General features: G+C 58.2%; 3 protein-coding genes, 1 non-coding gene and 1 pseudogene across 7 annotated transcripts in view; 1 reads left to right on the top strand and 4 right to left on the bottom strand.

The window, feature by feature from the left end:
• Positions 1–109: 109 nt before the first annotated feature.
• Positions 110–7,130, bottom strand: sh2b1 (SH2B adaptor protein 1). The gene is given in 12 exon segments (XM_029836718.1): positions 110–279; positions 596–764; positions 844–1,055; positions 1,129–1,281; positions 1,845–1,924; positions 3,437–3,528; positions 3,595–3,696; positions 4,337–4,360; positions 4,363–4,650; positions 4,652–5,894; positions 5,896–6,162; positions 6,954–7,130. Coding segments are annotated over 11 exon segments (2,517 nt in total). The 5' UTR covers positions 5,955–6,162; positions 6,954–7,130; the 3' UTR covers positions 110–184.
• Positions 7,131–7,731: 601 nt separating this feature from the next.
• Positions 7,732–16,783, bottom strand: kpnb1 (karyopherin (importin) beta 1). Of its 4 annotated transcripts, none has more exons than XM_029836913.1 (22): positions 16,467–16,782; positions 15,575–15,633; positions 14,503–14,685; positions 14,216–14,416; positions 13,990–14,142; positions 13,742–13,801; positions 13,585–13,674; positions 13,388–13,498; positions 13,212–13,313; positions 12,918–13,142; positions 12,659–12,850; positions 12,146–12,276; positions 11,906–12,053; positions 11,738–11,809; positions 11,516–11,660; positions 11,356–11,438; positions 10,972–11,079; positions 10,749–10,892; positions 10,158–10,263; positions 9,816–9,930; positions 9,565–9,726; positions 7,732–8,850 (listed from the first exon to the last, which is right to left on the bottom strand). In XM_029836913.1, coding segments are annotated over exons 1-22 (2,631 nt in total). In that variant the 5' UTR covers positions 16,507–16,782; the 3' UTR covers positions 7,732–8,849. The 4 variants fall into 4 exon arrangements, with proteins under 4 accessions (XP_029692773.1, XP_011615647.1, XP_029692772.1 ...); XM_011617345.2 differs by having other exon boundaries at positions 7,732–8,855; XM_029836912.1 differs by lacking the exon at positions 7,732–8,850 and adding an exon at positions 8,911–9,192 and having other exon boundaries at positions 9,511–9,726; positions 16,467–16,783.
• LOC115250088 (small nucleolar RNA SNORA79) lies at positions 9,988–10,131 on the bottom strand. The gene has a single exon (XR_003888649.1). It is a non-coding gene; the product is annotated as a small nucleolar RNA SNORA79 (small nucleolar RNA).
• Positions 16,784–19,696: 2,913 nt separating the features above from the next.
• On the top strand, positions 19,697–21,297 carry LOC115249986 (basic salivary proline-rich protein 1-like; annotated as a pseudogene).
• fbxl19 (F-box and leucine rich repeat protein 19) overlaps positions 21,157–27,500 on the bottom strand; it is a 13,492-nt gene continuing 7,148 nt past the window's right edge. The window contains 11 exon segments of the mRNA XM_029836914.1: positions 21,157–23,371; positions 23,486–23,707; positions 23,794–23,955; positions 24,041–24,204; positions 24,413–24,564; positions 24,566–24,919; positions 24,921–25,673; positions 26,062–26,094; positions 26,223–26,408; positions 27,141–27,227; positions 27,319–27,462. Coding sequence (XP_029692774.1) covers positions 23,133–23,371; positions 23,486–23,707; positions 23,794–23,955; positions 24,041–24,204; positions 24,413–24,564; positions 24,566–24,919; positions 24,921–25,673; positions 26,062–26,094; positions 26,223–26,408; positions 27,141–27,227; positions 27,319–27,462 — 2,496 coding nt within the window. The 3' untranslated portion in view covers positions 21,157–23,132.

The following is a 27,500-nucleotide window of genomic DNA, read 5'->3' on the forward strand; positions in this document are numbered from 1 at the left end:
CCCCCCCCATGTGACGCCTTGTGTCAATGCTGCCCCCACAGGCCAGGAAGAGAGGTGGTCAGAGCTTCCTTCCCTCCGCATGTCAGGTCTTCTCTGATTGGCTCTGAGAGCTCACCTGAGCGGTCACATGGGGCACACCAACATCTCACTCACACACACAGTGGGTGGGCCCGTCCGGTCTCACTTACACACAATCAGAGATGGGGGTTGATGGAGAGTCGGGATGGCGCGTGGTGATGACATCACAGACGGTGGGCCGGCTGCCCGCCCTGTCCCGGCCTGTAGAGGATGAGCCAATCAAACAACAGGTCAGAACACATGACACAGAAATGGTGCCATGAGGGACAACAGATGGATGGACACACTCAGACACTCCGGGAATGGGACAGAACCACCCGCTAAAGGAAACATGGGAGCGCCGCCTCGGGACGGCACCGCCGCCTCGGGACGGCGGCGCCGCCTCGGGACGCCACCTTGGAAGGATCGACCTCAGCACAGAGCACATCAAAGACCTCTGCTTGAGCGGAGTCGACCCGGCTTGAGGTTTCTGACTGAAACTCATCAAAGAAGCGATGGATCCTCACGACACGCGTACCTGGCTGGCGAACGGCGCCCACGAAGCTCACGAGTGTGACATCAGAGGCGCCGCCAGACTCCAGCGGGATGGGGTGCACACGGAAGTGCTCCAACATGTCGAAGATGGACTGGAACCAGAGGTGCTGCACTCGGCACTGGCCGTCCTCGTTCAGGGACAGACGCAGGTGCTGAGGACAGAGGGGACAGGAGGTCAGGGGCCGGCCTCTGGTCCACAGGTGAGTCAGGCAGCAGGGGGCGGGGCCTCACCTTGGCCTTGCCCTGGAAGTTAAAGGTGAGGACGTACTCTCCGCGCCGCGTCTCACTCTGGCGAACCAGGAAGACGCCGTGGCTCGCTGGGCCACCGGCCAACACCAGCTGAGCGGCTTTGAGGCGGGAGAGGGTCCCGTGGAACCACTGGCACTCGCTGAGCGGGTGCTCCACCGCCTCGGCTGCCGTGGCGTCCGAGAACAGGAAGGAGCCTGCGGCAGAAGAGGACGCCACACGTGAGGTCGGGCGACGCCAGCAGACCTTCAGACGAACGCAGGGGCTCACTGGTGGCATCAGGTGTTTCGGCCAAAGGTGTGCCGAGACCGCTTCCACCAATCAGAAGCCGGCTGTCGGGTTCATCGAGGGGCGCTCGAGGGGGCAGTTCTGGAGGAAGAGGGTCCACCAGGGCTGAGGGGCCTCGGATACCACCGTAGCAGGCTGAGGGCACAGACATCAGGAAAACCAACCATCAAAGAGGAAACCACACACTCTCACTCTCAGACACACACACTCACACACTCACTCACTTACACACTCACACACACTCACTCACTTACACACACTCTCACACACACACTCTCTCACACACCCCCACACACACTCACACACACACACTCTCACACACACACTCTCTCACACACCCCCACACACACTCACACACACTCACTCACACACACACACTCTCACACACACACTCTCTCACACACCCCCACACACACTCACACACACACACTCTCACACACACACTCTCTCACACACCCCCACACACACACACACACACACTCTCACACACACACACTCTCTCACTCTCACACACACCCCCACACACACACCCCACTCACACACACACACCCACACCCTCTCTCACTCTCACACACACACACACACACCCCCACACACACTCACACACACACACACACTCTCTCTCACTCTCACACCCACCCCCCCACACACACCCACACCCACCCCCCCCACACACACTCTCACACACCCACACCCACCCTGGGACAGGTGGTCCACCAGCTCGGGCGTCCCACTGGTCAGTGGTCCAGCACAGACCCCTTCAGCTTCTTCCTGGTCACTGCAGCACAGACAGCAGCGTTAGCGTCAGCAGACAGCGCTAGCTTCAGACGGCAGCGTTAGCTTCAGACGGCAGCGTTAGCGTCAGACGGCAGCGTTAGCTTCAGACGGCAGCGTTAGCGTCAGACGGCAGCGTTAGCGTCAGGCGGCAGCGTTAGCTTCAGACGGCAGCGTTAGCGTCAGACGGCAGCGTTAGCGTCAGACGGCAGCGTTAGCGTCAGACAGCAGCTTTAGCTTCAGACGGCAGCGTTAGCGTCAGGCGGCAGCGTTAGCGTCAGACGGCAGCGTTAGCTTCAGACGGCAGCGTTAGCGTCAGGCAGCAGCGTTAGCTTCAGACTGCAGCGTTAGCGTCAGAGCAGCGTTAGCTTCAGACAGCAGCGTTAGCTTCAGACGGCAGCGTTAGCGTCAGACGGCAGCGTTAGCGTCAGACGGCAGCGTTAGCGTCAGACGGCAGCGTTAGCGTCAGACGGCAGCGTTAGCGTCAGAGCAGCGTTAGCTTCAGACAGCAGCGTTAGCGTCAGAGCAGCGTTAGCTTCAGACAGCAGCGTTAGCATCAGGCAGCAGCGTTAGCTTCAGGCAGCAGCGTTAGCTTCAGACAAGCAGCGTTAGCTTCAGACGCAGCGTAGCGTCAGAGCAGCGTTAGCTTCAGACAGCAGCGTTAGCTTCAAGACAGCAGCCGTTAGCGTCAGACAGCAGCGTTAGCGTCAGGCAGCAGCGTTAGCTTCAGACAGCAGCGTTAGCGTCAGAGCAGCGTTAGCTCATGACAGCAGCGTTAGCTTCAGACAGCAGCGTTAGCGTCAGGCAGCAGCGTTAGCGTCAGACAGCAGCGTTAGCGTCAGACGGCAGCAGTTTAGCGTCAGGCAGCAGCGTTAGCTTCAGACGGCAGCGTCGTCTAGCGTCAGCAGCAGCTGTAGCTTCAGACAGCAGCGTTAGCGTCAGACAGCAGCGTTAGCGTCAGGCAGCAGCGTTAGCGTCAGGCAGCAGCGTTAGCGTCAGACAGCAGCGTTAGCGTCAGGCAGCAGCGTTAGCTTCAGACAGCAGCGTTAGCTTCAGACAGCAGCGTTAGCGTCAGAGCAGCGTTAGCTTCAGACAGCAGCGTTAGCTTCAGACAGCAGCGTTAGCGTCAGACAGCAGCGTTAGCGTCAGGCAGCAGCGTTAGCTTCAGACAGCAGCGTTAGCGTCAGAGCAGCGTTAGCTTCAGACAGCAGCGTTAGCTTCAGACAGCAGCGTTAGCTTCAGACAGCAGCGTTAGCGTCAGGCAGCAGCGTTAGCGTCAGACAGCAGCGTTAGCGTCAGACGGCAGCGTTAGCGTCAGGCAGCAGCGTTAGCTTCAGACGGCAGCGTTAGCGTCAGAGCAGCGTTAGCTTCAGACGGCAGCGTTAGCTTCAGACGGCAGCGTTAGCGTCAGGCAGCAGCGTTAGCGTCAGGCAGCAGCGTTAGCGTCAGACAGCAGCGTTAGCGTCAGAGCAGCGTTAGCTTCATGCACTCATCTCCAGCCTCCTTCAGCACCTACCTGAGACAGAGGCGGTTCCTCAGGTCACCCAGCCAGGCCCTCATCTGGACGGCATCGCGGGTCTCTATCACGTAGCGAGCGGCACCATCCAGCTGTGGAACAGGACCCAGATGAGCACATCTGGCCGGAGAACCTTGGGAGGGGCGTGAGCGGTTTACCTGCAGCAGGAAGGTGTTCTCCTTGTCCGGGACCTCCAGGGCCGTGGTGCTCCTCACGTCCACCATGGAGCAGCAGGGGATGCTCAGCCGGGGCTTTGATGACTGAACCACAATCAGACGACAGCAGTCAGCCACAACACGCGGGCCAGGTGGGCCAGAACCATTAGCTCTCAGCACAAAGGTGGTGGGTTCGATTCCCAGTCACCAAACGCACGTCTGGGGTTTCTCCAGCACCAAAAACAGGCAGGTCTGGTAGCACCTCTCCACTAACGTGTATGATCATAATATTCTGTTGGACTGGGCCAGTCCGGGCCAGTCTGAACCAGTCTGGGCCAGTCCGGGACAGACTGATCCAGTCTGGGCCAGTCTGATCCAGTCTGGGCCAGTCTGAACCAGTCTGGGCCAGTCTGAACCAGTCTGGGCCAGTCTGATCCAGTCTGGGCCAGTCTGATCCAGTCTGGGCCAGTCTGATCCAGTCTGGGTCAGTCTGATCCAGTCTGGGCCAGTCCGGGACAGACTGATCCAGTCTGGGCCAGTCTGATCCAGTCCGAGCCAGTCTGATCCAGTCCGGGCCAGTCTGATCCAGTCTGGGCCAGTCTGATCCAGTCTGGGTCAGTCCGGGCCAGTCTGGGAAAGTCTGATCCAGTCTGGGCCAGTCTGATCCAGTCTGGGCCAGTCTGATCCAGTCTGATCCAGTCTGGGCCAGTCCGGGACAGACTGATCCAGTCTGGCTGTAACTTACTTTAGGTGGAATGAAGAAACTCCAGGGTAGTACTCCTCTCCGTGGTCGTTGCCTTCTCTGTCCCGCCCTCTGAGGACCAGACGGCACTTGTGCCACCGACCTCCTCTGAACGGCAGGTTTCCAACTGGACCGGGAGGGGGGACGGGCCCAGTCTGGGCCGCTCCCGCTGGGGCGCCGCTGTTCTCCAGGCTGTGGTGCAGCAGCCCAAACGAGAACCCAGGAAATCCGTGACCTGCGCCCAGGTCGTCGGCGGATGAGCTGACACAGACCGCCCCCTCCCGCACCAGGCGGCCCTTCCTGGGGGGGGCCGGCGCCGGCGCCGCTGGTCGGGGGCAGAGCGGCAGCGTGGATGGAGGAGACGGCGGCGGCGGGCGTGAGGATGGGAGGAGGCGAGCGAGTCAGGCGGAGCTTCTCCAGACGGTGGCTCCACTTCTCCTTCTCGCCTCCCTCGCCGTTACGGCGAAGGTCACGCGCCGCCTCCGACACGGAGAGGGAGGTGGCGCTGCTGGAGGAGGAGGGCGGCAGGGAGGAGGAGGAGGAGTGGGGGAGGGAGAGCGGCATGGACAGGGACACGGGCATGGTGGCGGTGGGCGAGTTCCTCTGGGAGGCGGCGCCCGCGGCGGCGTCCTGGACGCCCGTGGTGTAGCTGTAGCTGGAGGGCAGCTGGCTGTGGGCGGAGTCACTGGAGGAGCTCCGCCAGTGCAGGATGCCGCGCACGCTGCCGCGCACGCTGCGCCCGACGCTGCGCAGAGAGAAACGCTTCTTCAGTTTGTGCTTCGAGGAGGTGGGAGGGTCTTTGGAACCCGGCGGAGGCGTGACGGACAGCGAGGACAGCGGCAGCTGAGGGGGGTGGGCGGAGTCAGCACTCTCCACCGCGTGTTCTAACTCCTCCTCCACAGAGGCTCCTCCCAACCAGCTGTCCTCCTCCTCCTCTACTGGCACCTCCCCATTGCCAGACGCCAGCGTGGCGCTCCTCTCCTCCCGCCTCCCGTTGGTCCCGCCCACCGAGGAGCAGCATGACGACGATGAGGAAGGAGGCAGGACTTGGTTTGGGGCGTAAGAGTCCTGGAACCTGTCGCAGCTGCGGCTCTCGGACGCCGACCGTGTGGCCGGCGCTCTGGAGGCGGGGCCACCGTCCCCCCCAGATAAGGACAGCGGCGACACCGCCTCCTCTTCCAGGGAGGTGGCGTCGGACTGGGGCGCCCAGCTGACCATGTCGTCCTTCCCAGCAGCACAGCTCGGAGCCAGCGCCCCCTCCAGCTCGCTCTGGAAGTGGCGAACAAAGCGGTCAGTGAAGCGGCGGCAGAAGGCCGCCGCCGAGTCGGGGGAGTAGTGGGGGTTCTCCAGGAGGAAGGCCCGGAAGTGGCGTGCAAAGTCTCCCGCTGCGACGCGGGCGTGAAGCTCACAGAACTCGGTCCAGCTGAGGCAGGGCGAGGGCGAAGGAGTGGGTGTGTCCGACACAGACGCTGGGGGCGGAGTCACCAGCGGTGGTAAAGGGGGTGGGTGTGGTGAGAGTGGAAGCAATGAGGGAGAGGGGGGGGAGGGGGAGGGGGGGGGGGGGCAGCGGGGAGGAGCTAGTGGCGCGCGGGCTGGGCGGAGTTAACAGGGAGCCGTTCATTGTCGCGAGGCTCTGATTGGCCGCTTGTCCCTCAGATCACTTCAAACATAACACAGAAACCAGCAGTCGGGGTGGGGGGGTCATGAGTTAATGTCATGACAACGGTCTGGAAGAAGGCGCCTCCACATCAATCCGTCCTCAAACCTCACGCAGAAGCAGCTGGGATCACCGGGTCGCCGTCCAACATCCGGAGGGGCGTGGCCTCATCCTGGAGAGCACAGGTGGACGTTAGCTGGAGCCTCCAACATCTGAAGGCGCCTGACACGTCAAGCAGCGAACAAAGAAAGCTGGATGAGGACAACCTGGGTGACCGGGGGGGTCAGATGCTCACCTGGTCAAAGGTCAGCAGATGCATGCCTGTATGTGCACTGCCCCCCCCCCCCCCCCCCCAAGCTGCTGGTCTCACTGGTGCTGGACTTCCAGAACCGTTTGCAGGGACGCGTTTCACGTTTTAAGGTGAAACGACCACAGAAGTGTTTCACACCCCAATATCGACTGGGTCAGCCCCCCCACCAAATTACCATATGCACAGCAAAGGGCGCAATTGGTCAAGATTCAGATGTCGGCGTATTGTACCCAGTAATAATTATAGATCCATGACAAACGCGCCATTTAGCTAAGATCAGTCATCTTAAGTGATCACAAACTGTAACGTGGCTCCGATCAACGTTAATGTTACATCATGCTAGCCTGCTAGCATGAACTAGCACAGTAGTGCTGGAGTCTTGCTCATTCAGCTTCCTTCACATACGTGTACCGAGACAAGCCAAGCGGCCCCGGTTCGCCTGGAGCCGGAGCCGGAGCCGCACTGGCACCGACTCCTGCTCAGGACTCAGCCAAACGGCTCCATTTGGACACTTTCAATCTGTTTCTCCAATTTCTTTATTTCAAAGCATCTGACAGCAACGAGACATTTCAGGAGCTCCGCTAGCATAACTGCGAGTCTGTTTGCTAGCTATAAATAACGCTGCTAGCAAATGTATCGGCGTGGGTCTCTACCTGCACCTCAGCCCGGCGTCTTCACCCGCGCGTGCGCTCGGAGGGGCGCATTTCTTCCATCTTCACAATAAATTAGCTGACTGGTCGCAGCTGTAGTTGTGTGTTGTTTATGATGCTAATTATAAATATAGCCTTCACTGGAACCGTTCTCGCGCTGAAACCCCTTCTCGCGATATTTGCCGGGAGCCCCGCCCACATCCACGTCCAGTCAACAATGACGTTTCTCTGCTTCTGCTGCGTCATCGTTTCAAAGCGACAGATGATCACGCAGTCACATGTAAGATTAAAAAAAAACATCAAAGAAAATGTGTGTCAAAGAAATGACCAACCGGCATGGGGGGGGGGGGCACGTGTGCGCGGGTCCTTGGGCACGGCCAGTTCAATCAATCAATCAAATCAATCTTTATTTATAAAGCGTCTGTTAGGATCAGAACGGTCTGTAGACCCTCTCCAGGATCCCAGCAGGGCCTGATCCCCAACCAGCTACAGGGGCAGGAAAAGCTGCCCTGTAACAGGAAGAAACCTGGAGCAGGACCAGGCTCATGTGGGGGGGGGGGGGGGGGGGGGGGGGGGGGGGTAGAGAGGGGAGGGGAGGGGAGAGGAGACAAGGGGAGAGGAGAGGAGAGTCGGGTCGGAGGTCCCACTGCGGCCCCATTGGTGGATCTGAGGCTCCTCATTCTGGTTCTACCTCGACCCTCCAGCACTCGTCTCTCTGCTCTTGGCCCCGCCCCCATGTCCCCCCCCCCCCTCAGAGGTGAAGAAACACAGCAGCCGCAGGTTCAGTACAATATAGACTTTATTAGTTCACTAAAGTTGAATATGAAATAAAAAGCAGGTTGGCTTGAAATGATTCACAATTCAGCAGTAATCAAGTTGCCATGTTTGCGTCAACACAGGAAGAACATCCTCAGATTCTCTACAAAATAAAAGTCCGGAACACTTCACTTTCAGCTGAGTAAACTTCAGAATTTTCCCAATGAGACGTTCCGCTGGCGGCAGAAACGTGAGATAATGGATGGAAAGTTAAGTGATCAGACCCGGAGCCGATACCTGGCGTGGCGCTACCAAACAAGCTGTGGAGTTCCAAAAGTAAAGCGTCAGTAGGAGGGGCCACAGAGGCTCCGCATCCAATCAGAGGCCGCCGTCCTACCTGGAGGCCGACAGGTAAAGATGAGAATCACCAGCGTTGGGAATGTTTTGATAGCATTTATTTATTTTCAAAGCAATGGAAAAATAGAACCTTATACAAACGTCTGAAACAAGCTAACTGGTGACGACCTTTTCCCAAACGAGTGCAGCGCGGCGGGGAAATTCAAACTTAAACACTCCAACAGCTTGTGTTTTTAAGCTCCGCCCCCAGTAACCACACACTTCCTTTTGGCACGAGCTCCTCGGAGGACTGGAAATGTTTTAGAAATTTAGTGCTGCTGTTTCAATAAGAGCATCAGACAGTGAAGGCGGAGCCAGCGAGTGTCCAGATGTCCTTCGCCGTTTAGTGCTGATGGAACAAGGTTCCACAGAGCAAACGCCACTTCTGCGAGTCTTTCATGGTGGTCAGGTGTCAACCCCCTCTTCCTGTAGCGGTGACATCATCATGATGGTGCAGGAGAGCCCCGGGAGGGGGCGTGGGGGGAGGGGCTTAAAGGGGTTCTCAGGGGAAAGGGGAGGAGTCAAAGTCCAGTCCACAGGCTGTCCGGGATGGGGGGGGGGGGGGGGTGTCTGCTGGAACTGAAAGTGTTGTGATGTCATCTCTTGCTCGCTCACACGTCTCTCTCTCTCTCTCACACACTCGTCCTTTGACTTCTGCTTCGACCGCCACAAAGACAGAAGATTCCTCCAGTGGGGCAGTTTGTCCTCATTATTCACCGACGTCACGCTCACATCTCCCAAGTTTCCTCTACTCTGCCAACACACAAGCACGCGTCACCTGGAGGCAGCCGGGGTCAAAGGTTAAACAGCCCCACCCCCGATTACCCCGACCTCTGACCCGAGTTCAATGGTGGCTAAAGCAGCTCAGGGTCATCAAAGTAAGAGCCTGGCCTCACGCCAACGTGTGTGTGTGTGTGTGTGCGTCTGTGCATGAGCGTGTGTGTCTGTGCATGAGCGTGTGCGTCTGTGCATGAGCGTGTGCGTCTGTGCATGAGCGTGTGTGTCTGTGCATGAGCGTGTGCGTCTGTGCATGAGCGTGTGTGTCTGTGCATGAGCGTGTGTGTCTGTGGGCATGAGCGTGTGTGTGCATGTGCACGTATGTGCCTGTGCATGTGTCTGCATGTGTGTGTGTGCGGGGGCGCGTATGTGCCTGTGCATGTGTGTGTCTGTGCATGTGTGTATCTGTGGGCATGTGTGTGTGTGCATGTGCACGTATGTGCCTGTGCATGTGTGTGTCTGTGCATGTGTGCATGTGTGTATGTGCACGTGCATGTGTCTGCATGTGTGTGTGTGCGGGGGCGCGTGTGTGTGTCTGTGCATGAGTGTCTGTGCATGTGTGTATCTGTGGGCATGCGTGTATGTGCATGTGTGTATCTGTGGGCATGTGTGTATCTGTGCATGTGTGCATGTGTGTATCTGTGGGCATGTGTGTGTGTGCACGTGCACGCGTGCGAGCACTGACCAGGCCTGGCTCTTCAGCTTGCGCAGCTCCTTGGTGGCCCAGGTGGCCAGCGTCTTGGTCTTGGAGGTCTTGGAGCGCCGGCCCTCGGTCAGCAGGTCGTTGATGAGCGGGCGCCCCTCCACCAGCTTCATCACGTCCTTGCCGAAGGCTGCACACAGATCCCTGCGCCGAGGCCACAGAAACACCGTCAGAACAGGCCCGCGGGGCTCCTGCTTCAGAGGTCAAAGGTGAGCGGCGGCAGGTTCTCCTACCCGATGAGCCCGGCGGTGTTGGCCACCACGCCGTCCGAGTGGTCCTCGTCCTCGGCTATGTGATGGATGAAGGACAGGATGAACTCCACCCGCGGCTGCACCAGCATCACATCGGCTGCAGAAACACGCCACAGCTTGAGAACAGAAGCTTGAAAAGAGGTTCTGGTCAAAGACCTGTAGGGTCCCGCAAAACCAGGAAGCCACTCGTCAACGGGCAGAAGCTGCCCGAGACTTCCTGGGTGAAAAGGACCCGGTTGCTCTGTGACATCACTAAACCTTCCTGACGCTCTGCAGACAGGAAGGGGAACGGAGGTCACCACAGCCGTGCGCCGCGCCGCTCACCATTGACGTTCTCCTGGTCGCCCTTCAGGCCCTGGATGATCCCGGTGTAGGCCTCCAGGCAGCCCTCCCGCAGCTCGTTCAGGTAGTCCACCATGTCGTAGTCCGTCTGGGGACACAACACAGCTCGGTCAGGACAGCTGTCCCAAGTATCAGCAGCCCGGCAGGGGGCCACCACGGGGGCCCCACCACCGGGCGGGGGCCCCACCACTGGGTGGGGACCACCACCGGGTGGGGGCCACCTCAGTTTGTTTCCCACTGGGTGGCCCCCAGCAGGTCCCAGTTTGTTTCCGTCTCAGACGGGTTTTAGTAGCCAGGACCCTGCAAATATGGGAAAGTTGTTAGTGGAGCCAGACAAACACTTCAAGATGGCAGCAGACTCCCAGGACACGCCCCCCTGCCAGGAGGGAGGCGCGTCCTGGCGCCCACGAGAGTTTACAGCAACGCTGCAACCTGCTGACGCGGGCGGGTCCGGGGAGTTGGATCCACTGGCTCTGACCTTGGTACAGGACCAGTGAGGAGACTCAAAGAGGGACAGAAAAGACGAAGGTTCCTCCAGAGGCGGTGCCGGCCCCCAGCAGGGGGCGCTCTTACCTTGTCCACCTGTGCCTGTGAGGCCTGCTGCAAGGTGTCCAGAACAATGTCCAGGTACTTCTTAAACTCTCCCCCGATGGCCAGAGCAATGTCACCAAAGGCCGAGAGGATCAGAGGCTTCACAGACCGATGGACGTTCTCATTCTGGATCAGAACACAGACGACAGCGTCAACGATGGCGCTACGGGGCGGATCAGAACCGTCCCGTTGGCGTGTTCCTCACCCCGAGGTTCTCCAGCAGGAGCTGCATGATCTCGTCACAGTAAGGCAGAATGTTGGACATGAGAGCCCTGCACAGGTCACACACCAGCCCCACCGCTGCCAGACACACCTGGAGGTCACAAGCACCACAGCTGGATCAGGACCGGGCACGGGCCACATGGGCACGGGCCACATGGGCACGGGCCACATGGGCACGGGCCACATGGGCACGGGCCACGGGCCACATGGGCACGGGCCACATGACCACGGGCCACATGGGCACGGGCCACATGACCACGGGCCACATGGGCACGGGTCACATGACCACGGGCCACATGGGCACGGGCCACATGGGCACGGGTCACATGACCACGGGCCACATGGGCACGGCAGCGGCGCCACTCACTTGATACTCAGCATAGTTCTTCAGTCCAATTGCAAGGAAGGGTTTAAAGGCGTCCATGTACTTCTGGAAGTCGCTGCCCAGAACTGCAACACAGCTGCGGTCAGTTTCCTGCGTGAGCGAGCGAGAGAGCGAGCGTCGGGACAGAACCGGGCCTGCGTACCTTCCACCAGGGTGGACACGGCCATCAGGGCGTCCTCCTGCACGCCTCCAGAACCAGCCGTGCTCTGGAACATCCTCAGCAGGGACGCCATCACCACGTCAGAGATCTTCAGCGCGTCCTGATGCTGAACCTTCCGCAGGACGTTCTGTGAACACAGGAAAGCGTGTCCAGCCTGGGGCGGGCCCGCAGAGCGGCGCCGGCCGGCGCCGTGGCGGCTCTTACCTGCAGGGTGGCGCACAGCAGCGACTGAAGGTCGTTGAACTGGATTCTGTCTGACGTGCTCTGAATGTGCGACTGGAAACAGGCACAAAGACAGGTTTCCCTCAGAAAGGACCCTCGTCACGTCAAGTGGGCGTGGCCTGCTCGACCACGCGGGCTGCGGTGCCTCACCTCCATCTGCAGGACCTGCTGCAGCCGCTCCATGATGACCAGCGTGGTCCTCTGGACTGCAGGGTAACAGTCCTTCGCACTGTTCTTCACTATCTCCATCAGAGACTCGTAGGCCGCCGAGCGCAGGTTGTTCTGGTGACCATCGGGCCTGCACACACGCCGCCGCCATCAGACCCCTTCGTGCTTCCACGGCAGGATATCAACGACACAAAAGCGTCACGCGGCGAGTGTTCTGCTCACCTGTCTGTGGTCTCCAGAAGCTTGTGGACAATGATCTCGAAGGAGGACGACAGGCAGTAGGTGCTGGGTTCGTCCATGTCCTTGGCAGCGTCTGTGGCCTCGTACGCCGCTTCAGCCAGAGACGAGAGCGCCTGGAAGGACAAAGACCGGGGGGTCGGGCAGATGTCCTCGTGGCATCATTACAGCCTGATTATGGGCGGAGTCAGCCCACACCCCGGCTGGGTCACCATTGTTTGGGCCACACCACAACAAGTAGCCAGCGAGCTAACAGGCAAAGCTAACGCAGCGAGCGCTGGACGACCTTCTGCTAACTAAGCCCCTAACACGCGGGCTAACACCTCAGGAACGCCCGTGCACGCTATAATATTGAGTTTGTCCACTACGTCGCCGCGCCGCGCCCATCACACTTGGGTCACCAGCAGCTGCTGGTTGTGAAGCGTCTGGCTCACCGCGTTTTGCTGGTGCTGGTCCGGCCCAGTTTGAGCAAACAAAGCGGACCAGCGTGGAACCTACCCAGCAGACGTTGGTGGCCACCCTGGGCTCGGCCCCCAGGCCCTCGATCAGACACTGCAGCAGGGGCGCCAGGTACACCTCGTTGATGGCCGCTTCAGGAAGCAACTCGCAGATGCGTCCCACCGTCCACGCCGTGGTGTCCCGCACAACCACGCTGGGGTCCTTCATCAGCTTGATGAGGGTGGGCATCCCCTGAAGGATAGCAGAGGAGTTAGCCGAGCGCCCCCGCGGGGGCGTGGGGCGCCGCCCGGCGACCCACCTGTATGATGAGCGGTTTGAGCTGGTTGAGCTCGGGTCCTTCCAAGATGGAGCCAAAGGCCATGACGGAGGCGTCCCTGCATCGCCAGTCCAGGTGTTCGATATGTTCTTTGATGAAGGGCAGGACGTGGGGGAGCACGTCGTCCTCGCAGCAGGTGGCCAACAGCATCAGACACACGCCGGCGGCCTTGCAGGGGTTCCAGTCGTCGTCGTCGTCGTTCTCGTCCTGCAACAGGCACCTTCACATGTAAGGCGTCCCCACACGGAGCTCCGCCCCTGCTGCCACCTGTGCTACCTGTTTGGTGAGGGTCTGGGTCAGGATGGGGACCAGGTACTGCAAGGCCCCTTTGGCGTAGAATTTGCTGTTGTGCTCGGGGGGGCGCCCCTGCTCTGAGGCCTGTGATTGGACGAGAGCAGACCGTCAATAGGGTTCGGGTGAGGTGCTGGTTGGAGGACCGATGGTGCCCTGACCTCCGAAGCCTCGATGGCCAGGTCCATCTCTTCGTCACAGACGTTGGACCAGAACTCGATGCCCTGCAGGGCCACCTCATCCATGTCGCTCTTCATGGCCTCCACGGTGATCTGAGGAGAACCACTTCAGATCAATGCTGACACAGCTTCTGCTCACACATGGGGGGTTCAGAGAGGAGAAAGGGCGGCGGCCTTACCGCGAACAGAGCCGGGCCCATATAGGTCTCCATGTACTGGTAATACAGAGACATGATCTTCACCAGGTTCTGTAAGGCTGCCACACGTACCTGGAAACACACCCGAGTTATCACGTGCACCCTCCGGCACAGCCCCCCCCCCCCAGCAGAGACTCACCCTGGTGTCTGGACACTGTGTGGCTTCACACACCACCTGCATGATGAAGTGACGCTCCATCTGAAAGACAAGACCCTCGTTAGAGCTCAAGAGCTTCACTCAGGAGACCTGCTCCAGGAGGCCCAACAGGCCCAGAGGCCCTGGTGCTGGAGGAGTGGGTCCAGACTGCTGAAGGCTGAGATGTGCCGTTGGGGGCCCAGGCCAGTCAAACCAGCACCAGGTCTCCACAGTGCCCAGGTCAAGTCTACCTCTTTTTCAAAGTTGGCCTTGGTGAACTCCAGGGAGTTGAGCAGAGCGTTGGTGGCGGCCAGCTTGACGTTGTTGCTGGGCTCCTCCTTCCTCATGCCCTGGATGATGGCCGTCAGGATCTGGTTGGCGCTTTCCTGCAGCTGCTCCGGGTCCTGGACACACCAGTCAACACTTACTGTCCAGCCTGGAGGCGAGCGGCGAGCGGCGAGCTGCAGGCTCACTCACGATGTCCTGGCAGATGTAGCCGATGGCCTCCAGGGTGGATTCCTTCATGTGCTCGGTGCTGGAGGGGTCGGTGACGTTGGCCATCAGCTGTGGGATCAGTTCCGGCCACTGGTTCACTGGGATCTCTGCACAGGCGATCCCAGCAACACACTGCGATGCTGAACTGGGCCGATACGTCTCTGTTCCCAGGGTCTGTAGAACCTGGGGGCAGAGATCAAAACACCGTTTCTGTTTGTCCTTTTTTGTTTGGGGGGGGGGGGTGTCAAAGGTCAGCGGGGAGCACTCACGTAGTTCTTGATCTCACGACGAGCATTTGCATCGATAGCCAGCCACCTCTGCTGGTACTGCGTCTTTATGTCCGGGTCTTTGGAGGTCAGGGAGTTCTTCACCTGCAGGCCCGCGGCCACACGGGCCACCTGAGTGTTTCCTGGGTTGGCCAAGACCTTCGACAGCTCCACCAGGAACATGGGCTGAAGAACCAAGACAGGACCGGTCAAATAAAGGCCCCCAGCCGGCAGAACCTCAGTTAAACCCAGATTCTTCTGCTTGAGCAATATGGGCTCCTGGTTCAAGGCCAGCCCCCCCGCCTGCATGTCAGTGCTCTTGAGCAAGGCTTCGAACCCTGGCACAGCTCCACAGGAAGTGAAGCCTCAGTTCTTCATCCATCACTTGCTCTCTCCCCCCGGCAAAATATCAGACAGAATCAATCTGATCGATTAAATCTTCCAAGTAGATTAAAATAAAATCCTGTCATGTTAATACAATCACCAAGTTCCTCACAGGAGACCCAGGTGTGTGTGTGTGTGAGGGGAGTGAGTGTGTGTGAGGGAGTGAGTGAGTGAGTGTGTGAGGGAGTGAGTGAGTGAGTGTGTGTGAGGGAGTGAGTAGTGGTGAGTGTGTGAGGGAGTGAGTGAGTGAGTGTGTGTGAGGGAGTGAGTGTGTGTGAGGGAGTGAGTGAGTGTGTGTGTGAGGGAGGGAGTGAGTGTGTGAGAGAGGGAGTGAGTGTGTGAGAGGGAGTGAGTGTGTGTGAGAGAGGGAGTGAGTGTGTGTGAGAGAGGGAGTGAGTGTGTGTGAGAGAGGGAGTGAGTGTGTGAGAGAGGGAGTGAGTGTGTCTGAGTGAGAGTGTATGTGTGTGTGAGAGTGTGAGAGGGAGTGAGTGTGTGTGAGAGGGAGTGAGTGTGTCTGAGTGAGTGTGTGTGTGTGTGTGAGAGAGTGTGTGTGTGTGTGTGAGACGGGGTGAGTGTGTGTGTGTGTGAGAGAGAGAGCAGCCGTGGCCCAGCTTCATCCACGCTGCTACCTGCTCTTGAACCCCCTCCCGAACCCCCGAGCCCCCCAGAACCGTCCCCCCAGCATACTGACCAGGTTCTCGATGGCCGCCTGTTCCAGAAACTTCTGGGCCGCCTCCAGCTCATTCCGGTCTGCGGGAGAGAGCAGCCTCGGTTATTCATCGTGGCCGACTCACATTAGCGGCTCCGCCATCGCACATTAGCCCACAAATGTTGCGCTTTATGCGCCCCAGAAACAAGAAAAGAGGCGCAGTTTGAGCACAGCGCAGAAATCCACAGAACGTGGCGACATAAATGGTTTTTACTTCGTTAGCCAGTCAAACTGCGAGACTAGCGACAGTTAGCCCAAGTCAGGCGGGTGCTGCGCTGCTAGCATTAGCCGCCACCCGGAGCATCCGAGGTGAGCGGGTTGAAATGTGCAGGCCCAGCAGGAAAGCAGGTCCGGCCTTAATCCCCGGGCCAAAGGGTGTAGAAGACGACCAACAACTACTGGGTGAGCATTTTGTAGAGTCTGTGGCCGGAAACTAGTTCAAAGATCAAAGACGGCCGACAGTTTGGCGTGAGCTAACCGGCTAACAGAGTGACACGCTAGGGCAGGCATGGGCAGGGTCGCCGCTCCTATCCTTCGATATGCGGACGTCAAACTGGCCACCGCAGTACCCGCTCATCGCGATCGTGACAAGGCGATGTTTGGACGGGCTCACGCCGCTGACACCACTCGCATCGGGCCTGTGGTAAATCGCCTGCAGCCGCCAACGATGTCTCCAGGGTTTCGGTCAAGTTCCACTAGCTTGGTTAGCACTGTGAGCTAGCACCACGCTAGTGAGCCATTTCCCTCCTCTAGACTTCAAACTTTCTCCGGCTCATTCGAGCTAACTCCGACCGCAGAACCACAGTCGCTCCCCCCCGAATGAAGGCAGCTTAGCACGGACATGTTGAAAGCAGACGTGCAGTGTTGTAACTACCTGGAGAGACCGTTTTTTCCAGGATAGTGATGAGCTCCATTCTGTCCACCGGCGACTCACTGCACACGGGGCTAGCACGATAGTTGGTTGCCGCGCAGAACTTACAGCGGATGCTATTTCTTCCCTAGAGGCCAATCACTTGTAGCCACGGGGCGGGATGGTTCGGTGCTAGAAGACACAAAAGTTCCTTGGTGCTGGGTGTCGTAACTCGGAGAGTGCGGGAAATGCTAACGACTGAAGCGCAAAGTAGCTTCGCCGCCGCCCGTTTGCATTCTGTGTTGTCGGGAGGGAAAGGGCCGCGCGCTCCTCTCCAGCGGAAGATGTTGCCGACTCCTCAATAAGGAGCGCCGCTATTGGCTGTTGCTGGAAGTCGCTGTGACGTCACCGCCCACTTTGCCTAGGTCCTCATTTGCACGTTTTGTGGCTTCGTCCCTCAAATAAAAGCAAAATTCGATGTTTTATAGAGTAAAACAAGCACATTTGGTACAAAAGGGAGTCTTTATTGTTTGAGAATCGCATTGTCATTGCGAGTCCACCATCTCCTCAAGGAGGAGATAAAGTTTTTAATTTGACGCTGGTCTGAACATCCCAAAAGATCCCGAAAGATCCCAAAAGAATTTAGTCTCTGGTGCATTCCATCATGCTTTATAAGCCTCACACCTTTCCTGGGTGGGTCCCTTCCCTGATCCAGGTGGCACACCAAAACAGAAACTTGTTTTGGTAAAAGTGACTTTTATCTTTATTCCAAGTCGACAGTGTCTTTGTTCCATCTGGAACCGGACCACGTTTAGAATGGACCCGGTTTAAAGGGAACACACAGCCTCATCGGACTATGTGCATTAATCTAAGGTGTTAAAGATGAAACCCTTCTAAATAAGGGTGCTAAGAAGGGCCCACGTTCCTGGTGTGATTACCAACAGATTCCCAACAGTTTCCAACAGATTCCCAACAGGTTACCAACAGATTACAGAATGTCCTCTCGTTTAGATTAAATGTCCTCTCGTTTAGATTAAATGTCCTCACGTTTAGATCAAGGTGGCTGGTGTCCAGCGGTGAGGGATGCCGTCAGGCTGAAGAAGGAGTCCTATCGGGCTTTACTGGCCTGTGGGAGTCCTGAGGCAGCAGATGGGTACCGGCAGGCCAAGCGGAGTGCAGCTACGGCTGTTGCCGAGGCAACGACCCGGGCATGGGAAGAGTTTGGTGAGGCCATGGAGAACGACTTTCGGACGGCCTCGAAAAGGTTCTGGACCACCATCCGGCGTCTGAGGAGGGGGAAGCAGTGCACTGTCAACGCTGTATAGGGGTGATGGTGACCTGACCTCAACTCGGGATGTTGTGGATCGGTGGAAGGAATACTTCGAGGACCTCCTCAATCCCACCAACACGCCTTCCAGTGAGGAAGTAGGGCCTGGGGGTGGATGAGATCCGCCCGGAGTTCCTTAGGGCTCTGGATGTTGTAGGGCTGTCGTGGTCGACTCGACTCTGCAACATCGCGTGGACATCGGGGGCGGTGCTGCTGGATTGGCAGACCGGGGTGGTAGTCCCTCTATTTAAGAAGGGGACTGGAAGGTGTGTTCCAACTATAGGGGGATCACACTCCTCAGCCTCCCTGGTAAGGTCTATTCAGGGGTACTGGAGAGGAGGGTCCGCCGGATAGTCGAACCTCGGATTCAGGAGGAGCAATGTGGTTTTCGTCCTGGGCGTGGAACAGTGGACCAGCTCTACACCCTCCGCAGGGTCTTTGAGGGTGCATGGGAGTTTGCCCAACCAGTCCACATGTGTTTTATGGACTTGGAGAAGGCATTCGACCGTGTCCCTCGGGGGGTCCTGTGGGGGGTTCTCCGAGAGTATGGGGTGTCGGGCCCACTGATACGGGCCGTCCGCTCCCTGTACGATCGGTGTCAGAGTTTGGTCCGCATTGCTGCAGTAAGTCAAACTCGTTTCCGGTGAGGGTTGGTCTCCGCCAGGGCTGCCCTGTGTCACCGATTCTGTTCATAACTTTTATGGACAGAATTTCTAGGTGCAGTCGTGGTGTTGAGGGGATCCGGTTTGGTGACCTCAGGATCGGGTCTCTGCTCTTTGCAGATGATGTGGTCCTGTTGGCGTCATCGGCCCGTGACCTCCAACTATCACTGGATCGGTTCGGCGCCGCATGTGAAGCGGCTGGGATGAGAATCAGCACCTCCAAATCCGAGGCCATGGTTCTGAACCGGAAAAAGGTGGAGTGCCTTCTCCGGGTCAAGGAGGAGATCCTGCCCCAAGTGGAGGAGGTCAAGTACCTTGGAGTCTTGTTCACGAGTGAGGGAAGAATGGAGCGGGAGATCGACAGGCGGATCGGTGCGGCGTCCACAGTAATGGGGGGAAGAGATTTACCGGTGGATCTTCGTTCCTACCCTCACCTATGGCCATGAGCTTTGGGTCATGACCGAAAGAACAAGATCACGGGTACAAGCGGCTGAAATGAGCTTCCTCCGTAGGGTGGCTGGGCCCCTCCCCTAGAGAGGGGGAGAAGCTCTGCCATCCGGGAGGAGCTCGGAGTAGAGCCGCTGCTCCTCCACCCCCTGGACGCCTCCCTGGTGAGGTGTTCAGGGCATGTTCCTCTGGTACGAGGCCCCCGGGAAGACCCAGGACCCTCGACTGGTCTGGGAACGCCTGGGGATCCCTCCGGACGAGCTGGAAGAGGTAGCGGGGGGGAGGGAAGTCTGGGCCTCTCTGCTGAGGCTGCTGCCCCCACAACCCGACCCCGGATAAGGGTAGAGGGTGGTTTAGATGTTTAGATTAAATGTCCTCTCGTTTAGATTAAATGTCCTCATGTTTAGAGGTTTAAATGTCCTCACGTTTAGATTAAATGTCCTCACGTTTAAATGTCCTCATGTTTAGATTAAATGTCCTCTCGTTTAGATTAAATGTCCTCATGTTTAGATGTTTAAATGTCCTCACGTTTAGATTAAATGTCCTCATGTTTAGATGTTTAAATGTCCTCACGTTTAGATTAAATGTCCTCACGTTTAGATTAAATGTCCTCACGTTTAGATTAAATGTCCTCATGTTTAGATGTTTAAATGTCCTCACGTTTAGATTAAATGTCCTCACGTTTAGATTAAATGTCCTCACATTTAGATGTTTCCAGCAGATTTCTGACACCTGCAGGAATGTTGAATATTCTCATCTGGAGCGTTAAAAGAAGTCGGATCATCGCTGCGTTATTGTCCAACTCGGCACATTTCAAAATGAAGCTTAAAGGAATCCACGCCACAGGTGAACGTTACTTCTTTATTGGTGAAGTCATTTACAGTAGTCACTCATACGTAGCTGCCTTGAGTTGCTCTTTTGTGTCTCCAAACTTTTCATTCCAACTTCTTCCTCATTTTTGCATCAACACAGTCGAAGAATCACAAAGTTTTATAGAAAACAAACCAAACCAAAGTTCTGGATAAAATGCCCCGTTTCACAAAAATAGCAAAGGAGGAAGATGAAGATGATGAAGATCCAGTGCATCATTAAAACAGAAAGTTTGACAGCAAAGATACAGATGAAATATGTCAGTTTACGTAAAAAACCTCTCATTCGCTCACTGAACACAACGTGGTGCGTTTATGGCACGATGAGGCGCTGGCTGCTGGGCAGCGCCACCTCATGGCAGTTTTAGAACACTTGTTATGAGAACATCTGGAAGCAGAAACATCTGCACTTTTAGGTCTTTCCTGGCTTCACGTCCATCTCACGAGCAGTAGCGGAAACAGAAGCCGTTTGAGGCCAAATGAACACGTGAATATCGGTTTATAACGTGGAGTTCTTCTCCAGGGTCGCCCCACTGGAAGCCAGCAATGCCCAACTTGACTGAAGGGAGTTAGCTTAAAGCGTAGCTTTGCTGGTGTCTCATCACGAGCTCACGCAGCTAAAACATGAGGCGGGACAGCGCCCCCTGCAGGCGACACCACCCAACCTCGCCGAGAACGCCCGTTTCAATGCATCAGGGTGTCGTTCTGGAAAACCCTCAGAAACAAAAACACGTTTATTCCTTTACGCAAAATAAAGATGGAAGAAAAAAATGACCTGGCATGAAATTCAGAATTCATATTTATGGGTTTTTGGAGACCCCTGAGAAAACGACAGAAGCCCATCCAGAGCAGGAAAGGTGCTCAGGAACGACGTCACACACGAGGAGATGGACCGATGACGTCCAGGACGCCCCCAGGACACCCCCTGGGACGCCCCCGGACATCCTCAGGACGCCCCCCGGGACACCCCCTGGGACGCCCCCGGGACACCCCCGGACATCCTCAGGACGCCCCCAGGACACCCCCTGGGACATCCCCAGGACGCCCCCAGGACACCCCCTGGGACGTCTTCAGGACGCCCCCCAGGACACCCCTGGACATCCTCAGGACGCCCCCCGGGACATCCCCAGGACGCCGCCCAGGACACCCCGGGACATCCTCAGGACGCCCCCCGGGACGCCCCCGGACATCCTCAGGACGCCCCCCAGGACACCCCGGGACATCCTCAGGACGCCGCCCAGGACACCCCGGGACATCCTCAGGACATCCCCAGGACGCCGCCCAGGACACCCCGGGACATCCTCAGGACGCCGCCCAGGACGCCCCGGGACATCCTCAGGACGCCCCCCGGGACGCCCCCGGACATCCTCAGGACGCCCCCCAGGACACCCCGGGACATCCTCAGGACGCCGCCCAGGACACCCCGGGACATCCTCAGGACATCCCCAGGACGCCCCCCGGGACGCCCCCGGACATCCTCAGGACGTCCCCAGGACGCCCCCCAGCTGTTCCAGACAGAAGCAACACAAAGACCTGAGCCCTGCAGGTTCCCCGGGTTCCTGCTCTCGCTGCTCATGGGTTCTCAGGTGCTGTTGCTCATGGGTTCGCTCCAGGGTAGAAATGGGCGTCGGCACCATCAACACCCATCACCAGACTGTGGAGCGGGACCCTGCAGCGGACACGGGGGAGCAGGAATGTGTCCGCCCAAATAAGTTAAACATAGAAAAAACTCCTGAGAAAACACACCATCACTGGGTGGATCACCGGGTGGATCACCAGGTGGATCACCGGGTGGATCACCAGGTGGATCACCAGGTGGATCACCAGGTGGATCATCACTGACAAACAGATCCTGGAGGAAAAAAGCAGGATGAATGACTGAGGCTCAGTTTAACACACACACACACACACACGCACACACACCCAACATGAAGCTCCAGCAGATACTTTGGTAAAATATTTGCTTCTTTTTGCAGTTTTCAGCCAATCAGAGAAGAAGAGTTAAAAGAGTGAAAATGGGGTTTCAGACGGGGGGGGACCTTCCACCGGTGGGACGCTTCTTTGATGAAACGGCGACGACCCTGTGTGAGCGTGACGGCCCGCCCTCGCACGGGCCCGCCCTAACCCTCCTGAGGTTCTGACCCCCCCACGTCACCGTCTGAGGGAGCGCTGGGGGCAAATGTCTGTTCCCATGTGAGCGCAAACGTTCCTGCAGCTTCCTGCGTCTGAAGGTGCAGCTGCAGGTCACTGTTACCACAACCATGTGTGGAAAAGATGCCATAGAGAAATGCATCATGGGTAACAATTTCAACAGCTAGATTCTAACATCCAAGTGACACAATTTAAATCAGCATCAACTGCTGCGTCATTCTAAACCAATCAGAGAATCCCGTCACTGTGAGGGCGGCACTTCCTGTGTGCGTGCGTGCGTGTGTGTGACATCCTGGCGTTTCCGTTCTGCAGCTACTAACCCAGCAGCTACTGACCCAGCAGCTACTAACCCAGCAGCTACTGACCCAGCAGCTACTGACCCAGCAGCTACTAACCCAGCAGCTACTAACCCAGCAGCTACTCACCCAGCAGCTACTAACCCAGCAGCTATTCACCTAGCAGCTACTGACCCAGCAGCTACTAACCCAGCAGCTACTGACCCAGCAGCTACTCACCCAGCAGCTATTCACCTAGCAGCTACTGACCCAGCAGCTACTGACCCAGCAGCTATTCACCTAGCAGCTACTAACCCAGCAGCTATTCACCCAGCAGCTACTGACCCAGCAGCTACTGACCCAGCAGCTATTCACCTAGTAGCTACTGACCCAGCAGCTATTCACCTAGCAGCTACTAACCCAGCAGCTACTGACCCAGCAGCTACTAACCCAGCAGCTACTAACCCAGCAGCTACTAACCCAGCAGCTACTCACCCAGCAGCTACTGACCCAGCAGCTACTGACCCAGCAGCTACTCACCCAGCAGCTACTGACCCAGCAGCTACTAACCCAGCAGCTACTGACCCAGCAGCTACTAACCCAGCAGCTACTCACCCAGCAGCTACTGACCCAGCAGCTACTAACCCAGCAGCTACTCACCCAGCAGCTACTGACCCAGCAGCTACTGACCCAGCAGCTACTCACCCAGCAGCTACTCACCCAGCAGCTACTAACCCAGCAGGTGATGTCTGACATGACGACTGGTCGTCCGAAGCGAAGGAGTGAGCGAAGGAGTGACATTTCCAAGGCTGGACCTCATTTACACTCATTTATAGATATATACACAGAACAAATATGTACATGCTCAGGCAGCCGAGGCTCCTCCCCCTCCTCACCTGCCTGCTCAGTAATGAGCTGGGAGGCGGGGCTTGTCTGTGACCTCACACCCTCGGAGCGCTTTAGCTGCTCTTCAGCAGAGTTCTGTCTTCAGGAGGGCAAGAGGAGGTCGACACAGACGGCGAGGAGACGGCCAGCGCGGTGGTGAGGGACGAGGACGAGGAGGACGAGGAGGACGAGGAGAAGGAGAGCAGCTGTCCGGTCTCGGAGGACAGGAGGGAGCAGGAGCGCAGGTCCACCGTCTGCAGGGAGGTGCAGCGACGCAACAGTGGGAGGCACTGGTCCGTGACCTTAACACAACCTGGAACACACACAGGACACAGCTCAACACAGGAAGTGCAACGGCCGAATGGTGACATCACAGGAAGTGATGCAGCACAGCTGTGCTCGTTAGCGCGTCCGCCGCTGCCCTCACCTGCCAGGTTCAGGTAGACGAGGCTCTCTCTGAGAGGGGAGATGGGGGAGGTGAGGGTGTGGACCGTCTGGTCCGTGACGCTCCCGCACTGACTCAGGTCCAACCTGCTCAGGTGAGGCACGAACCGCACCAGCAGGCGGGCCGACGCGTCCGTCAGATCCAAACCAGCCAATCGCAGCTCCGTCACGTTGTGGAAGCGTCCGGCTCTGCTCTCGCCGTGAGCTGCTGCACCAATCAGGGAGAGGGACACGTCAGCGCGCCGCCGCCGCTGCTTCTCCCCCGTCACAAGGCCCCTGAGTCCAACTCACCTGTCCTGGTGTCGGGGGGCGGCACCAGCAGCTCCCTCAGGTGGGAGTCTTTGAGGTCCTCCACCCTGCTGAGGTCCAGCAGCTTCAGACAGGGACAGACCACCTGACACAGAGCCGAGACCACCGGCCAAGCCACGCCGCACACGTTCAACTCCACCAGACCTGAACGACACAGGTGAGTACAGGTGAGACGCGGGCGAGCGATACAGGTGAGACCCGGGCCCTCGTCCAGAAGGGGCGGCCTCACCTTGGAGGCGGTTGATGAGCCACATCAGCTGTTTCTTGGAGATGTTGGTGTAGCCCAGGTTGAGGGAGACAGGCTGGCGGCGGATGATACCACTGAGCATCGGGGGGGTGATGGAGCGCTGCCGGCTCAGGTCGATCTGGCTCCACAGCCTTTTATCACAGCACCTGAGGGAGGGGCGAGGAGAGGGGCGTGGTTTAGAGCCCTCGCACGCACGCACGCACACACGTGCACGCACACACACAGGTGTGCAGCATCGGTGCTCGCGAACTCACCAGCGGCTCCAGGTGCGACACACACGCACACACACACACACGCGCACACACACACGCACACACACACACAGGTGTGCAGCATCGGTGCTAGCGAACTCACCAGCGGCTCCAGGTGCGACACACCCTCATGCACACACACAGCTCTCGCTGACTCAGATGTGTGAACACTCGCAGCCACACGTCCCGCGTCATGATGTGGGAGGAGCCAGAGTCCAGTGGAAGGCAGCTGGGCTCGGGACAGGTGGGGGGGGGGTCGCACCAGGTGTCGCTCCATCTGGATGGGCCGTGGAGGTGAGGGCACGGCCGGCGGGCTGCGCTTCATCACCTGAGAGCGAGGCGCGAGGCGGGACGGCTGAGAGCAGGGAGACGCCGCCAGTGCTGACATCATCAGGCCCCCTGCCCCCGCCACCCCCCCTCCGCCACCGTTGGCCGTGGGAATGGAGGCGGTGGTGCTTGCGTTGTTCCTGGGGGGCTGGCTCTTACTGTTGCTGCGAAACTTGTTGCCCCGGTTTCCGCTGCCTTTGGTCCCGCCCCCTCCAAGTGCACCATGTTTGTGATTGGTCAGAATGCTGCTGGCGTTCTCCTTCTCGCCAGCCTCCCGCCCCCCCCCCACCACGTGTCCGCCCGTTGCGTGCGTCCTGTCCGTTACTGCGCTGCTTTCCTGTGAAGCCCTCGTGCTGTGAAGACAGAGGCATCTGATTGGAGGAGAGTGGCGAGGGGGGTGGAAGGGCGGTTTTCCGGCTCCTGTCCGCGTTGACCACGTCCTCGTCGTCCCCGTCCAGCAGTCCCCCTTTGCGTCCTGGCAGCAGTAATCCCGCCTCGGCTCTCCACCGATTCTTGTCCCCGGCGGCGTGCTCTTCCTCCCGCCTGTCCTCGTCCCGCCTCTCGCCCTCCTCCTCAGACTCCTCGCTGGCGCTGAAGCCCAGCTCGGCCAGACGCCGCTCCCTCTCGCTTTCTCTCTCCCGATCGCCGCGACTCCTCTCGCGCTCGGCCCGCCCGCCGCTGCTGTTGCCATACGCTATGGGAGGAGGCGGGGCGGGGGAGGAGGATGAAGGTGAGGAGCATCCTCCCGTTTGCTCCGCCCGTAGGGAGTCGTCAGAGTCCGACTCAGAATCCGACTCCGAGCTTGAGGAGGAGGAGGAAGAGGACTCGGGCCGCCGTTCCAGCAGACACATCCTCTTGAAGCGCTCCAGTTTCTCTCTGTGGTGGGAGCGCTGGTCTGCACTGGACGTCCCCCCCAGGCCTCCAGCGCCACCTCCTCCGGACGGAGCCATGGATGCTGAGGAGCCCTGAAGTCCTCCTGCCCCACCCCCAGCCAGGGAGGTGGGACCGTTGCACTCCAGTGGCTCCTGCTTGGGTTTCTGATGGGAAAGCCAACAGGCAGAACGTTACTGAAGCACCTGTCACTACGCTACTGGCCCGGCTACATCAGGACTAGAACGGGTCCAGAGTGGTGGAACGGGGCCGGACCAGCCCCCCCAGACAGATGGGTTGGGAGAACACGTGCACGGCGAGCTAGCCTGTGTGATGTGCACACGCGCTACGTTTCCCCACAACCGTTGGGAACCGAGCGAGCCTGCTAATGGGTTAGCTGTGCTGCTAGCTCGCCGGGGGGGTCAGCCTTCCACGACCTCTGATGGAACTTCTCGGCCCAGTTCCTCACTCGGTTGTGACCAAATGTGTGAACCTGAATCTTCTGTGATGGGGTTGCTACAAACATGGTTTGGTCTGTGTGTGATCAGGGCTCACCTTTTTAAGGCGTTTCTCGTGGGCACCTTTGACCTGAGGGCAGACAGACGGGGGGGGGAAGGAGGGGGGTCCCCGTCAGACCAGGACAGAGACTAGAGGAGCTTCTGACTGCAGTCAATCACATTTAAAACGGAAGAACAAGAGAAGTGACGCAGCTCTACCTTTTTCTTGGACCCGCTGTCCTGGGGCAGCTCCTTTTCTTTCTTCCTCTTGTGTCCTCCTTCCAGCCTGCCCCCCTCCTCCAGGGACGAGGGGGCTTTCTTCTTCGGAGGCGGATCATCTGTCAGCTTCCAGCGACCCACCTCTCCGTTGTCAAGCCTGCGTTTCCCTGAGCCGTCCGTCTGGTCCTGGAAACAGACACAAGCATCATAACCTGGTTCCAGCTGCCACAGTCCTGGTCCTGGTCCTGGTCCTGGTCGGACTGCACGTCTGTGTTCACTAAACAAACTTCACATTATTTCTCTTGAACTAAGAATCCACTTGGAGGTGCTGGTGCTGCATCCATGCAGGTGTTGGACCTGAAAACAGGAGGCTCTGATGATGATGATGAGGAGGAGGAGGAGGAGGAGGAGGAGGAGGAGGAGGAGGAGGTTGGTCTGAAGCCTGAAAAGGTCAACAGCCAATGACCCCCCGCGCATCAATTCTTTATTTCAGGCTCCACGTGAAGACAGAAGAAGTAAATTTAAAGGAAAAAACTGTCAAAGAAACGTTGAAAAATATGGAAGATGCAACGTTATTGTCCCTCGGGGCGAGACCGCGGACGCCGCCCGGGTCACCAGAGGCCTGAAGCAGCACCGACCAGTGGTTAGAAGGCCGACACCGGCCCGGTGGAGCGGCGCTGCCCAGGACCACCCAAAAGCTCCACCACGCGTGCCCCTGGACCCAGCTGGAGCTCAGAGGGTCCCACCAACCCGGTCAGAACAGGATCAGGGATGAAGGAGAACCTTCAAGGCCGTTCGGGGCACCAATAGGACGGGACGAGGGGGGTCAGGGTCGGTGATGGTCTCACCACGAGTGTTGGAAGCGTGGCGTTACCGTGACAACACATGTCCCACATGGCTGGAGCGATTCACACCTACCTTGCTGGTTTTACCTTCCTTGTGGCACTTCGGACACTCCCAGCAGTTTGGAATTTCATCGTTGATGATTCCCTCAGCTTTCCCCATCTGAGGAGGGACACGTGAAAACAGAGGACACGGAAGCTTAGGAAGAGCAGGACGCTGCAGGTGAGGACGAGGACGGGGACGGGTGGGTCACCTTCAGACAGCTGGGATGGATGATCTCGTTGCAGATGGTGCACTCCATCAGGGACAGGCTGAACTTCTCGTCTGCAGACTCCACCGTGTCCTCCTTTCCCGCCTCGCCACACGCAAAACACACGGCTGTGTGAGGCAACACGGGCTGCGGGGACACGAGGGACAGGTGAGTCTCAGGGACCG

Source organism: Takifugu rubripes, chromosome 5 (assembly GCF_901000725.2).
Source record: "Takifugu rubripes chromosome 5, fTakRub1.2, whole genome shotgun sequence".
Classification (NCBI taxonomy): Eukaryota; Metazoa; Chordata; class Actinopteri; order Tetraodontiformes; family Tetraodontidae; genus Takifugu; species Takifugu rubripes.

Excerpts from the sequence above, each read along its gene's own strand:
- kpnb1 (XM_029836912.1), bottom strand. The coding sequence starts at position 16,506 with ATGGAGCTCATCACTATCCTGGAAAAAACGGTCTCTCCAG. Across the intron at positions 13,499-13,584 it reads TGGGCCCGGCTCTGTTCGCG|ATCACCGTGGAGGCCATGAA; the intron begins GTAAGGCCGCCG and ends GGTTCTCCTCAG. Across the intron at positions 11,080-11,355 it reads AGAACTATGCTGAGTATCAA|GTGTGTCTGGCAGCGGTGGG; the intron begins GTGAGTGGCGCC and ends TGTGACCTCCAG.